Source organism: Acomys minous, assembly GCF_964271855.1.
Source record: "Acomys minous genome assembly, chromosome: 2".
NCBI classification, from domain to species: Eukaryota; Metazoa; Chordata; class Mammalia; order Rodentia; family Muridae; genus Acomys; species Acomys minous.
This window is the reverse complement of record NC_140484.1, coordinates 130,413,922-130,427,343: the sequence shown is the minus strand read 5'-3', so window position 1 is coordinate 130,427,343 and position 13,422 is coordinate 130,413,922. Positions and strand designations below refer to the sequence as shown.

Sequence of the window (13,422 nt, the reverse complement as noted above, 5' to 3'; positions counted from 1 at the left end):
ACCCAAGGCCCGTGCCTCACCTTGCCCAGCTCAGGTGTCACAGGATCCCTCTTACAACAACCCCCACCCTGCCATTTTATCAGAGTTGCTCAGAAATGCCCTTAAGCCAACCCTTGGGATCTGAAAAGCTCGTGTCTGTTCCCCATTCTTTACACTCACTTTCACATTTGCTCACACTACACGTAAGTAGTGCCACCTGGGCAGGGCCACCCTTCCTGGACTCTTGACCCCCAAGCCTAGTGTAGACAAGGTCAGCTGCTGAGCAAGGGGCATTCCAGCCAGGTGCCAGAGTCTGAAAGGTTCCCGGGAAAATCAACACCAGAGGGCGCTGTGGGGCACCCTGTCTGCCCCGGTGTGTGGACCCGTGTGGATCCTATGGGTCCTATGAAGGGCTCTAAATCCCATAGCCCTCTACTTCAGGGCCTGAACACCTGCACACATACAGAGAGGGGGGCTGGGGGCGGGAGGTAGGGAGAGGAAGGGGAAAAAAGAGAGAGGGAGGAAGGGAGGAAAGGGAGCAGGTAGTGTTGGACGTTCTTTTTTTAATGGTTTCATGTACATTTCATTTTAAAATTTTAATTTATTATAATTTATACAGATTACATCCCAATTGTTATCCCCTCACTTGTATCTTCCCGTTCCCACCCTTCCTCCCTCCTCCACCTTATTCCCCTCCCCTAGACCTCTGACAGAAGGGGACCTCCTTGAAGGGGAAGCAGGCTCTCCCCATGAGACCTGATAGGCTGTGGTGTTGGAGGTTCTTGATGACTCTGGGAGGGAGGGTTGCCCAGGAGCCATCTACCTCCCTGCCCCTAGGTCCTCAGACTGACATATCTGCAGATATCACAGCCCTCTTCAGTGTGTGAGGCTCCCCACAGTCATCTGTTATCATCCTCGTAACAGCGCTGGAGGGAAGGGTAGGTGAGTTAGGAGCCTCTCTCTGACCAGCATTAGCATCCCCCAACCAGCTTTGGTGCTGGGCCAGGCCTGTGCTGGGTGCTAGGGATCCGAGGAGGAACCACATTTGCCTGTGGCCCTCTCAAGGAAATACCTCCAAGTGGATGGGGGAGGGGGACGGGAAGAGACTAATGCTGGGGAGCCAAGAGGGGCTGCTGAGCTGCCTGGGGGTAAAGGAAGGGACGGTGCCGCCAAGCCAGGCGCCTGGGATGTGACACGAGTCATCGTGAGGTATTCACAGTCATAGTAGATGTCTATGGGTCCTAAAAGGAGAAACTTGGGGGACAAGGTGAGAAGATGAGCAGAGAGGCCCCCACTTCCCTCCTTGGGGTTCCCACGGCCAGGTCAGGCTCTGGTGTCCCCGGTGACACATAGGAACCACAAAAATCCCTTCGTGGCAGCCACTCTCAGTGTTGCTGCTTCTGTACCCTGCTCACCTGCCCAGCATCACTTCATCCACAAATGTTGATGGGTATAGTTCTGAAAGGGAAGGGCTCACTTAAAACTTATGTAGTTATAGGGCTGCAGAGAGAGCTCAGCGGTTAGGAGTGCGTGTTGCTCTTCCAGAGGACCTGAGTTCGGGTCCCAGCACCTACACTGTGACTCCCAACTGTCTGTACCTCCTGTCCTCTGCAGGCACCAGGCATGCGAGTAGTACACAGGCAACATACCCATACACATTAACTCTTAATATGTATGTATGTATGTATGTATGTATGTATGTATGTATGTATGTGTGTATATATATACATACACATATTTACTGTAATACTCATATGCACCCACAATATTTTAAAGTAAACCAAAATGTTTGAAACCCAGAATTCCAACTTCAGGCTTTTTGGTATTTACATATACTTTACTCACTGAGTATTTCAGTACTCTGAAAACCCTGAGTCACTGAGTACACAGTAAACGCTCTAGTTTCAAAGATGCACAGGGTCGGAAGTCGTCCGTGTGCAGGCTCGGCAGTCAGTGTGCAGGCTCGGCAGTCGTCTGTGTGCAGGCTTGGCAGTCTGTGTGCAGGCTCGGCAGTCTGTGTGCAGGCTCGGCAGTCTGTGTGCAGGCTCGGCAGTCTGTGTGCAGGCTTGGCAGTCTGTGTGCAGGCTCGGCAGTCTGTGTGCAGGCTCGGCAGTCAGTGTGCAGGCTCGGCAGTCAGTGTGCAGGCTCGGCAGTCTGTGTGCAGGCTTGGCAGTCAGTGTGCAGGCTCGGCAGTCAGTGTGCAGGCTCGGCAGTCTGTGTGCAGGCTCGGCAGTCTGTGTGCAGGCTCGGCAGTCTGTGTGCAGGCTCGGCAGTCAGTGTGCAGGCTCGGCAGTCTGTGTGCAGGCTCGGCAGTCTGTGTGCAGGCTCGGCAGTCTGTGTGCAGGCTCGGCAGTCTGTGTGCAGGCTCGGCAGTCAGTGTGCAGGCTCGGCAGTCTGTGTGCAGGCTTGGCAGTCTGTGTGCAGGCTCGGCAGTCTGTGTGCAGGCTCGGCAGTCTGTATGCAGGCTCGGCAGTCAGTGTGCAGGCTCGGCAGTCTGTGTGCAGGCTCGGCAGTCAGTGTGCAGGCTCGGCAGTCTGTGTGCAGGCTTGGCAGTCTGCTTACGTGGGAACCAAACAGAGCTTCATAATAGCCGTGGCACAGTTGCCCGATCTTCTTTTCATTTCCCCCTGCAATTTATTTATTGAAGAACCTGGGTTGTGCATTTCTCACTGCGTGGGGTTTGCTGGCTGCATCCTCACAGCGGGTGTTTGACATGTCCTCTGGCTCCTGTATTTCTGTAGCCCAGCATTGGACCTTGTTAAGATACAGAGTTTTGGGGTTCTTCAGATGGGGTTTCTTACATGAGCCTAACTAGAACCGGATGTGCAGCTGTGTGGGAATTTCTGGTCATCCCTCCTTCCACTTTCTAAGTCCTGGGGTGCAAGCATGAGGTAACCACACCAATTTGGTGCAGGACGGCGGGGTGCAGCCCAGTCTTCCCGCATGTTAGGCAAGCACTCCTCCACCATGGAGGTGCATCCTTAGCCTTTATTAATTCTTTGAAACAGGGGCTAGGCCAGACAGGCCCAGAATTTGGTTTTCCTGCCTCAAGCTCCCTACAACCCGGGGCTAGGATCTTATACCACAACAGTTAATGCATCTATGGCTTCAAACTATAAGTGACTTGGTATCATCCTTTCTTCCTCACTTCTTACCTCAGATTTTCTTTTCCTCAGAGACCCCCTTTCCCTTGCTGTTTGGTTGCCCTATGGTATGCTATGCAGGAAAAACAAAACAAAACAAACAAAAAAACAAAACAGGGTCTGTGTTTCATTCTTTAAATTTCCCATCTCAAGAAGTAAGTCGATTTGCTGCCCTCCTCCCGTAGTGACTGTTCTGTGTCACTCTGACCTTGTGGACTTGAACATTCATTGCCATTCTCTTCCCAAAGCTCAGGTGGGTCTGCAGCAGCTTCCTGTGTCTTTTGGCTTAGATGCAGAGGCTGGAGGCCTCCTTGACCTGTGACGTAGGCACGTGTGGCATGTGGCTATATGTGTCTGGACTTCCTCTTCCCATCCTCATTGCCCAGCAGGCTGCAGAGAGGCTGAGGGTGAAAAGCCACTGTGGAGCCCACTCCATACCAGTTCTAATGGCCGTGGTGCAGGAGGGGAAATTGAGGCCCCCAGAGATCCTGACTCTGGATCTCTAGCCCTGGAGCCTCGTTAGTTGCTTCTTGGGCCGCCGTGGGCTCAGGGCCAAGCCCTAAGTTTGACTAATGATCCTCCTAGGTCCCAGCATACCTCCCCACGCCCTTTGAGGGCTCCTCACACCTTCCCTTGCAGTCCACAGCACCCAGTGCAGAATCTCAGGGGAGGAGACAGCAAAGCAGTGGGCCAGGCCCTTGGGCGTGGCTCTCTGCTGTTGGGTATGGTTCCGTATCCTTGGGTAGCTTCTCTGGACCTCAGTTTTCCCATCTGTGCAGTGGAATGACATCACCTTGTATAGGCCCCATTTTTTAAAAAACCTAGTGTTCTGCCTTGAAAGTAAGCCAGGGAAGCAGTGCAAGGGGTCAGAGCAGAGGCCAAACCTGGGAGTTTTTATCTCAAAAGGTGACAGAGTTGGCTGAAGACAGAGGTGAGGAGAGCAAGGAAGCAGCCGGCAATAGTGGACAAAGCCTGGTTACAGACCCAGGCCCAGGTTGCTAGGCCCATATTGGAACACTGCTTGTGGCAGCCTCTGCCAGTGACTTCCCAGGGTAGCATCCTGCATAGCTGTGGGGCACCATAGGAAACATCTGACCTGCGCCTGGCACCTCCCCGGGCCCCTTATATAGAGGAGTGGTTGGTAGTCCCTCTCCCCAGAGTTGGCATCTTTGTTTTTCAGCCTCCACTGTCTCACTGGAGTCTACTCTCCTTTGCTCGAGTCCCTGTTGATGTGTAAGGTGTGTAAACAACACATCCCTAATGAGTATGAGGGCGGAGGCTCCGGCCAGTACGGTTAAGGCTGCAGCTGCATGCCGACGCCACGTGCGTGCCTGAGCACTGCTATCTGAACTAGTGACTTTCTTCTTCTCGAAGGAACTGCCTGTGTGCCAGGTGGTGCTCAGCTGTGCTTGGATCATATGCAGCAGAGTTAGCTGGTCGCTCTGACATAGAGAGCTGTGGTGGTCCCACTTCCTGGCCTGCCTCCTGAGCTTCAGGTGACCTGTATTTGTCCCTATGTCCTTGGGAGGCACCTATGCCAACTCCCGGGACATCTGCTCAGCTGTGGCCAGCTCCACACCATGTGTGTCCCCCCTGTGTCTCCCTCCCTCCCTCACCAGGCTCAAGGCTTCTTGAAGGCATGTACTGTGCCTGGGTCCTCCTGGTCTTCAACGTCTAGCATGGCCTTGGGCCCACAAAGTAATTTATACTGCAAAATAACTCACCTGTAAACACACAGGCCTGGGCTTGAATCCTCGCCTCGAATTCAGATCCATCTGCCTCCAAAGTACGTGCTTTTAATATTATTCTTATTTTCCTAACTCTGTGGCTCTGGATGAATGATTTTTCGTCTCTGAGCCTTAATTTTTCCACTTGCCTAGCTGAGGTGGGTAATAGTAATCTCCTCGCGGAGCTGCTGTGAAAATTACATTGAGCTACAGTGCGTCAGGCCCAAGCCCTGGCGTTTGTGTGGGGCTTCCAACATGCTACGTATTAGAATCCTAATGCATGACTGTGAGTTCATACATTCGGTCAACATATGTGTAACACAGATGCACCTGTGCCAGCTGGGGGTAAAGCAAGGTGATAGCCTTACCACAAAGAGCTGAGCCTTCTGAGGTAGTGTCATAGCCTGAGTGCCGTGCCGCGTGGACGCTTGTTATATTAATAACTCAGTGAAAGTACGGATTTCAGAGAAGTGCTTGGCCCAGAGGCTGAGGCATAGGGGTCCTTTTCTAGCCTAGAGTCGGGGGCGGGGGGAGCTTCCTGGATGACAGAGTGGCCCCCCCGGAGAAGGTGTGTGAGGAAGGAGGGCAGGGAGCTGATCTGGGAACCTTGAGAAAGTAAAGAAGTGAGGCTGGGTGGGAAGGCCCTTAGGAGAGTGACGTCATTTTGCTGGTTTGCCGCTGAGTGAGGGCCGGGGTGCCTGTGAATGTCAATGCTGTTACAGTGTCTCGGAACCAGAGATGGGGGGGAGCAGGTGGTGCCGATGAGAAGTCAGAGGAAGGCAGGAGCTGAGAGCAGCTGCTTAGGTTGGGAGAGAGACAGAGGAGTCTGGCATGGCTGCTGGCTTCTGCCTGAGGCTGGCCTGGATGTCTGGGGTGGAGGGGGCATATGTGAGGGAGGCTGGCAGGGAAGAAAGCCTGTGGGGTCTTACAACACTGTGGCTAGAAGGGGCCTGAGCCTCTGGCTCTGACAGACACAGAACCCGAATCCCAAGACCAGAGTGTTCACCAGGTCTCAGTGTTTATGCAGAGATGGGATGAATTCCAATACTCCCGTTCCGTTTCTTTGGGAACACGCACCGCATTTTCCTCAGGAGCCAGCTGCCTCTCAATGCCCTCACTTTGTCTCCTTTCTCCTGCCTAGGTCATCCCGGACTGGAAGGAGCAGGAATGGGACCCTGAGAAGCCTGATGCCTATGCTGGAATCTTCCATTTCCACTTTTGGCGCTTCGGGGAGTGGGTGGACGTGGTCATCGATGACCGGCTGCCCACAGTCAACAACCAGCTCATTTACTGCCACTCCAACTCCCGAAATGAGTTCTGGTGTGCCCTGGTGGAGAAGGCCTATGCCAAGTAGGTGTGGCTGTGGCCAGGCGGGGTGGCCAGGTGGGTTGACCAGGTGGAACTGTCTGGGTAGGATGACCCGACTAAGTTGCCAGGCCAGTGATGGGCTCCATGGGCCTTTAGGAAGGGCTCCTGTCACAGAGGCGAGGGGCTGGAGCCTAGTACACAGCATGCTCAGAGCCTAGACCCAAGCACCTTGCCAACAGGGCCTGTTCTGGGTTGGGCGGTGACCTGGACGGTGAGGGGAAGAGCTGGGAGGAGGCAGGCAGGTGGGGCTGACATTCATGTTTATGGCAGTATATCTTACCCTCCAGTGCACACTGCTGACTTCCCCCCTACCCCCCTCCTCCCCGGGAGCCTTTCCTAAGGTGTGGCACCTGAGATCTGGTCTGGATGGTGGACTGTGGGCCAGATGCCTGTCTTCCTCTTGTAGCACTTAGCACAGAGTGGGCACCAGCAAAGATGCTCATTTCAGGCCAGGAATGCCAGCTGGTTCCAGCTAGCCTGAGAGGAGCCTCCCCCGGGGTCCTCTCCCTAGGCCTTTGGAGGATATGTGAAGGGGTCAGAGGTGGCAGAGAGTGTGAGAGGAATCTTGAGCCTGCATGGAAGAGAGGGAAAGAAAAGGAAAAGCTAACCCAGGAAAAGTCACCTGTGAATTTAACCCTAAGAAAACAGAGCTGCTGGTCCTTTGGTGGCTACTGTGTTTCCACTACTACAGGCGGGATGTAGTGTAGGGCCTTCTGCCTGCTAGGCAAGTGCTCCACCGCTGAGCTACACTTCCAGCTCTTAATTTAGTTTATAAATAAAGTTTTATTGATTACACACACACACACACACACACACACACACACACACACACACACACACACAGTACTTCTCACCAAGCCACACATTTCCTTGTCCAGTAACTACTTACCCACAATGCTGTCTCCACTGCCTACATCCAAATACTTTTCATACCCCGCTCCAGCAGAAATTCTTTGCCATTAAGCAATAACTCACCTTTTTCCTCCCTGGTGAACTCCTGTTCTTGCCTCTGACTCTGCCTGTTCAGGGCACCTCATATGCAGGGAACCCTACAATATTTGTTCCTCTAGGTCTGGCTCCTTTCACTCGGTGTGATACGTTCAAGGTCGGGTCACACTGCAGCTTATTTCCGCGTCTTGTTTTTGTTTTTCTTTCGTTGCTGATTTTCCACTGCAGCTCCACGTCCAGCCTTATCTGTTTGTGGATGGACAGTTGGGCAGTGCCACCTCCCCGGGCACTGTGAATAGTACTTCTGTGATTATGGGTGTGCAAATGTCCAAGTCTCTGTTTTCACCCCCTTTCCAGTGTATCCTGGCAGCAGAACTGCTGGGTCACGTGACTGTTCAATATGTGACTTTTGAGGAAATCTCCATAGTGGCTGTATCATTTTATGCTTTTATTTATTTATTTATTTATTTTGCTTATTTACTTTTAATTTTTAATTTCCTTTTCCATTTGTGTGTAGGGGGTGTACTTACATACATTTTGTGTGTGTAGGCAAACTTGTACACTTGTGTGTGGGTGTGTGTGCATGTGTGTAGGTGTGTGCATGTGGAGTCCTGAGGTTGATGTTGGACACATCCTGGGTTGCTCTTTCACTTTACTGATTGAGGCAGGACTCTCAGTCAAACCCAGAGCTCACAGATTTGGCTAGTCTTGCTAGCCAGCTTGGTCCCGGGATCCTGTCTCTCCCTGCTGAGGCTGGAATGACAGGTCTCATATCCACTTGTATTTGCTTGGGTTCTGGGATTTGAACTCTATCCCTCAGGCTTGCCTGGCAAGTGCTTTAACCACTGAACCGCCTCCCCGGTTCTTATTTACTCTTTGAATCGTAAAATGAGCATGTGCCTTTTAGAGCAAATCCAGAAGCTATAGAAAACCATGAAGGCCACTCCCTCCCTGCCTTCACACGTCACCGTCACCATCGTTAGTCACCATCGTTAGCATCCATGCCTCCAGTTTCCTCTTTTACTCTCTGCACTGTCTTTCCTCTAACAAATGATCTTGTAGTATCATGTTTGGTGTTGTGAGACAGGGTCTCCTGTGGGCTTTCTGCAAACGCCCCTTCCCCAGAGCTGAGCAGCAGAAGCTGGCCTTGAACTCCCATTCCCAAGTGCTGAGGTTACAGGCATGTGCTACTACACCAGCTTCTTATTTTTATTCATATATATTATTAGTTTATTCATATTACATCTCAATTGTTATCCCATCCCTTGTATCCTCCCATTCCTCCTGCTTTCCCCCTACTCCCCTCCCCTATGACTGTGACTGAGGGGGACCTCCTCCCCCTGTATATGCTCATAGGGTATCAAGTCTCTTCTTGGTAGCCTGCTATCCTTCCTCTGAGTGCCACCAGCCCTCCCCATCCAGGGGACGTGGTCAAATATGGGGCACCAGAGTATGTGAGAAAGTCAGACCCCACTCTCCACTCAACTGTGGAGAATGCCCTGTCCATTGGCTAGATCTGGGTAGGGGTTCAAAGTTTACTGCATATATTGTCCTTGGCTGGTGCCATAGTTTGAGCAGGACCCCGGGCCCAGATCTACCCATCATAATGTTCTTCTTGTAGGTTCCTAGGACCCTCTGGATCCTTCTATTTCCTCCTTCTCCCATGCCAGCTTCTTTCAAGAGCTTTGAGTGCTGTTTGTAGACATCCTTACAAAGCACGGCACTGTTTTGTGGGTGTGTCTCTTCAGTATACACTGATGTTACTGTACTGCATATCTCTCTGCGACTCATGGTCTCAGTCACTGTGACACATACAATAGATGACTAATATAGTTTTAAAGCCCCCTCAAGGAAACTGGACACAGATCTCCTAGTCCCCAGAAACGCCCATGTCTCTGACCAGAAGCAGCTTTAAGGGATTATTGCTTATCCCTGAGAACATAAGTGGGATCCAGCTGGACTGCTTTTGCACGCATAACAAGCAAGCATTTCCCCTACCCCATTGTAGTACCTTCTAGAATGTTCCAGGGCATTAGATATAGCATTTCTTTTTAAAAACCAGTTCTTTAGAGTTGTGCATTTTTATCATTATGAACTACATCACTTATCCTAATTGTTGTGTATGAACTTTTAAGCTTTTAAGTAGGACAGATACATATTTGAACAACTGATTTGTGAAGAAAGGGCTCTTAAAGCCTAGAGAATTTGAGTCCCACAGTGGTGATGTTCAGTGAGACAGAATGTGTACAATGGGGTGTTTTGGATTTTATTTTGTTTTTGTTGTTGGTTTGGTTTGGGTTGGGTTTGGTTTTACAAGACAGGGTTTCTCTGTGTAGTGTAGTCCTGGCTGTCCTGGAACTTGCTCTGTAGACCAGGCTGTCCTAGAACACAGAGATCCTCCTGCCTCAGTGTCCTGAGTGCTGCTGCCACCACTACCTTGCCCTGGCTGAGGACCTGGGAGTTAAGACTTGGGCTCTAATATTGGCTGTGCTGTGGCTTGCTATGAAACTGTAGCAGTTTGCTTGACTTCTGAGCTTCAGACAGTTCCTGGATGAGGTCAAAGATTTAGATCTGCCTGGGAGCCTGAGCTGGGAATTCCCTGTCTGTCGTCTCCCAGGCTGGCAGGCTGTTACCAGGCCCTGGATGGAGGCAACACGGCCGATGCACTAGTAGATTTCACAGGTGGTGTTTCTGAACCCATCGACCTGACCGAGGGGGACTTGGCCAACGACGAGGCAAAGAGGAATCAGCTCTTTGACCGCGTGCTGAAAGTGCACAGCAGAGGCGGCCTCATCAGTGCCTCCATCAAGGTAGGACTGCAGGGCAGACCCCAAGCCCGGATGGGGGGGAGTGGGGCTGAGCCTGGGCCCCCTGGCCAGTTCACACACTGACCCACACCTTCATGGGGACCGGAGAGGTGGGAGAGCACAGCTCCCCTTCGCCAGAGCTGAGCAGCCATGCAGATCCAGCCTTAACCCCTGCACCATGCAACGCCCCCCTCCATCATTCAGACCCCCTTCAGACTCCCTGGGGTTCTTGTGTCCCTGCCTTTGGGATACATTGTCAAGGTATAAGGTGTCAAAAGTTAAAGGGCAGCTGAAAGAGGGCAAAGTCTCAAGTGCAGGTGGTCTGAAGCTGGTCCCCAAGAGGGTCCTCTGGGCAGTCACTGATGGGAGAAAGGTTGGTTCGTTGAAGGCAGGATTTGAACTCAGGATAAGTTAGCTATCTGTGGTGTCTGGTCAGCTGGCTCTCTAGAAACACAGAGCCCTGATTTGTGGCACCTGCTGTGTTCCAATTTCTGAGTGTGACCACCAGGTGTGATGCTCTACATTTGTAGTATTAGTACTTGGGACTTGGGAGGCAGAGGCAGGATTGCCCCAAGTCCAAAGCCAGCCTAGTCTACATAGAGAATTCTAGGCCATCCAGGCCTATGTATTGAGACTTGAAAAGTTCTAAATATATAGAAATTAGCTGCACTGCGGCAAGATGTCACCGATATACTCCGGGCTGACATCGGAGTGTGGCCCCTGGAGTTCTGACTCCTTAGCAAAGCAGGTTCTTTCTGTGAGGCTGCAGTTTCCATCCCTACCTGAAGGGGGCGATGTGGTTCCTCAGCCTAGCTCCAGTGCCTTAATTTGGATTCCAGGGTGACCTTCCTGTATGTGCCCATTGTCCTTCCGCAGGCTGTGACAGCAGCTGACATGGAGGCCCGCCTGGCATGTGGCCTGGTGAAGGGCCATGCGTATGCTGTCACTGATGTGCGCAAGGTGCGCCTGGGCCATGGCCTGCTGGCCTTTTTCAAGTCGGAGAAGCTGGACATGATCCGCCTGAGGAACCCCTGGGGCGAGCGGGAGTGGAATGGGCCCTGGAGCGACACGTGAGGCCCCAGGGTTGGGGGTGGGTACAGGTGCAGAGGCAAGGACAAGAGGTGACATTGGACTGGGCCTTGCAGGGCCTGGGAGAGGTGGCCTGTGGAAAAGACAGGACACTTACTGTGTGTGCTTGCTGTCTTGGGGGTGGGGGGTGGGGTTGGGGCGTTCATCAAGGACAGTGACCTGGAGAAAGGTGAGCTGGCCTTGACCTGTGGGGACACAGAGGCCAGTGTACCAACGGGTAAAACCAGAGAGTGGGGAGGGAGGCCGCCAGTTCTCTGAATGGGCTGATGCTCTGTACTTGGCCAGTGGCCCTGAGGGGTCATAGCCCTTCATGCCAACTTTAATCCCTGATTTCGTAGCCCTGGGAGGAATAAGCTTCTTAGTGTTGGGTTGGGCATGACCTCCGATTTCTCTAACTGCACCGCACTGTGGGCGGCTTGGCCCAGAGCTATCCCTTGGGGCCGCGGTCCTGGCAGGCCACTCCTCTTACACTGTTCCTTCTCGGATACTCACACCTCCAGCTCAGAGCAGTGGCAGAAAGTGAGCAAGAGTGAGAGGGAGAAGATGGGCGTGACTGTGCAGGATGATGGCGAGTTCTGGTGAGCGTCCCTGTCCCACCCTGCACCCACCCCCAGCCTCCAGCCCTTACGTCCACCCCTCTCTGTCCAGTCATTACGTCCTTCCCCTGCATCCATTCCTCTATACCCATCCAACGGCCCGCATTCCCTGTGCCTGTCTCGCACGCCCATTCCTTGCATCCGTTTCCTGAAGCCACTCCCTAGGTCCGTCCCTCTGATTCCAGCACCCTGTGCCACTCCTCACGTGCGTGCGCTTTCTCCACCCGTCCTATTGTATGCACCCCCTGCCCGAGTCATCCTCCTCCTGCGTGCACTCGTTCTTCTGAACACATCCCCCATTCATCCTGTGAATCCAGTCATTTCCTGTACCCACCCCCTCGTCCCCTCCTTTGTACACATCCCCTGCCTGTGTCCCTTGAGCTCGTTCATTCCCTTACATCCCTCCCCTGGAATCCTTTCTACCAGCACTGTTGATAGGGAGGCTCAGCCGCTTACAGGAAGAGAAAGTACAAGGTATTCCTCCACGTGAGGCGTACGCCATGCAAACCCCCAGGCCAGCTGGGGATCTGGTCATAGTGATGCAAGTGTCCTAACGGAGCCCCCCCTTCTGCTGGTATGTGTGGAGCTATCCAGGCTCTGCAGTCTGCACTGCTGTGGGCAAGGCCCGCTGTGTGCAATCTGGTTCAGGGGTCGGTTGAGTTGAAACCCGGAAAAGGCTGCTTTGAACGGCTCTTCTCTCGTACCTGCCCTGACCCAGGACATGTGCCTGGCAACAGCTTACCATGGAGGGAGGGAGGGAGGGAGGAGGTTGTCTACCACCAGTTGATGCAGGCCTTACAGCAGGCCTTACAGGAAGATAATGGGTGGAAACAGACTGTGCATTATGTGCACCCTGGGGCTGATGAGAAGGTACTTTCCATCACTGCTGACAACCCCACTTCAGTTCCTAGGACCCACGCGGTCAACCCAGATGGCCCACATAGTCAGAGGACAACCCAGCTCCCATAGGCTGTGTCCTCTGACCTCCACATGCACGCTGGGCACCCCAGTGCCCTCCCCCTAACAATAAATGTTTAAAACTGCAATAAGATGCTAAGAGGTGCGCACTGGTCATTAGCACCCTGAGCAGCCGTCACAGCCGACACACTAGCTGCTCTTTGTGTGGGAAACAGCGCTGCACGATCTTGTTTCGCTCAACGCACTGCCAGCCCCGTGAACGGGCGGCGTTCATCCCATTTTACAAATGAGGAAATTGGGGCCCAAGAGAGACTCCAGGTCTTCGGGGTATTGTGTGTATCTGTGGCTCAGGGCATGGCGGGCTGCACCCAGCTCATTTCCTCTCCCGCACACAGGATGACCTTCGAGGACATGTGCCGGTACTTTACCGACATCATCAAGTGCCGCCTGATCAACACGTCCTACCTGAGCATCCATAAGACATGGGAGGAGGCCCGGCTGCGCGGTGCCTGGACAAGGCATGAGGACCCACAGAAGAACCGCAGCGGAGGCTGCATCAATCACAAGGACACTTTCTTCCAGAACCCACAGGTGGGCTTGTGCAAGGGCCCCACCCTGTCCCTCCTTGCATCAGCCATGGACCTCACCGCTGCCCTGCCAGGGGCTGCTGAGTGACTCAGGGATGTCCCTAGCTGTCTTTGAGCCTCGTTGTGGCTATCTGTGCAGTGAGGGGCCTGGTGGACACTGTCTGGGGTCAGGAAGTCCCTGCCTTAACTGTCTGTACTGCATATGGTCACAAGGAGGGAATTGGCTCTCTGGGACTTGGAGCTGTCTTGTCCAGAGTCTC

General features: G+C 53.0%; 1 protein-coding gene across 2 annotated transcripts in view; it reads left to right on the top strand.

Moving 5' to 3' along the window:
* CAPN5 (calpain 5) overlaps positions 1 to 13,422 on the top strand; it is a 57,457-nt gene that overhangs the window by 35,936 nt on the left and 8,099 nt on the right. For both annotated transcript variants that reach the window (XM_084801571.1, XM_084801570.1), the window contains exons 4-8: positions 5,991 to 6,199; positions 9,783 to 9,975; positions 10,849 to 11,042; positions 11,562 to 11,639; positions 12,971 to 13,166. In XM_084801571.1, the coding sequence (XP_084657697.1) occupies positions 5,991 to 6,199; positions 9,783 to 9,975; positions 10,849 to 11,042; positions 11,562 to 11,639; positions 12,971 to 13,166 (870 nt within the window). The remainder of the gene's footprint in view (positions 1 to 5,990; positions 6,200 to 9,782; positions 9,976 to 10,848; positions 11,043 to 11,561; positions 11,640 to 12,970; positions 13,167 to 13,422) is intronic.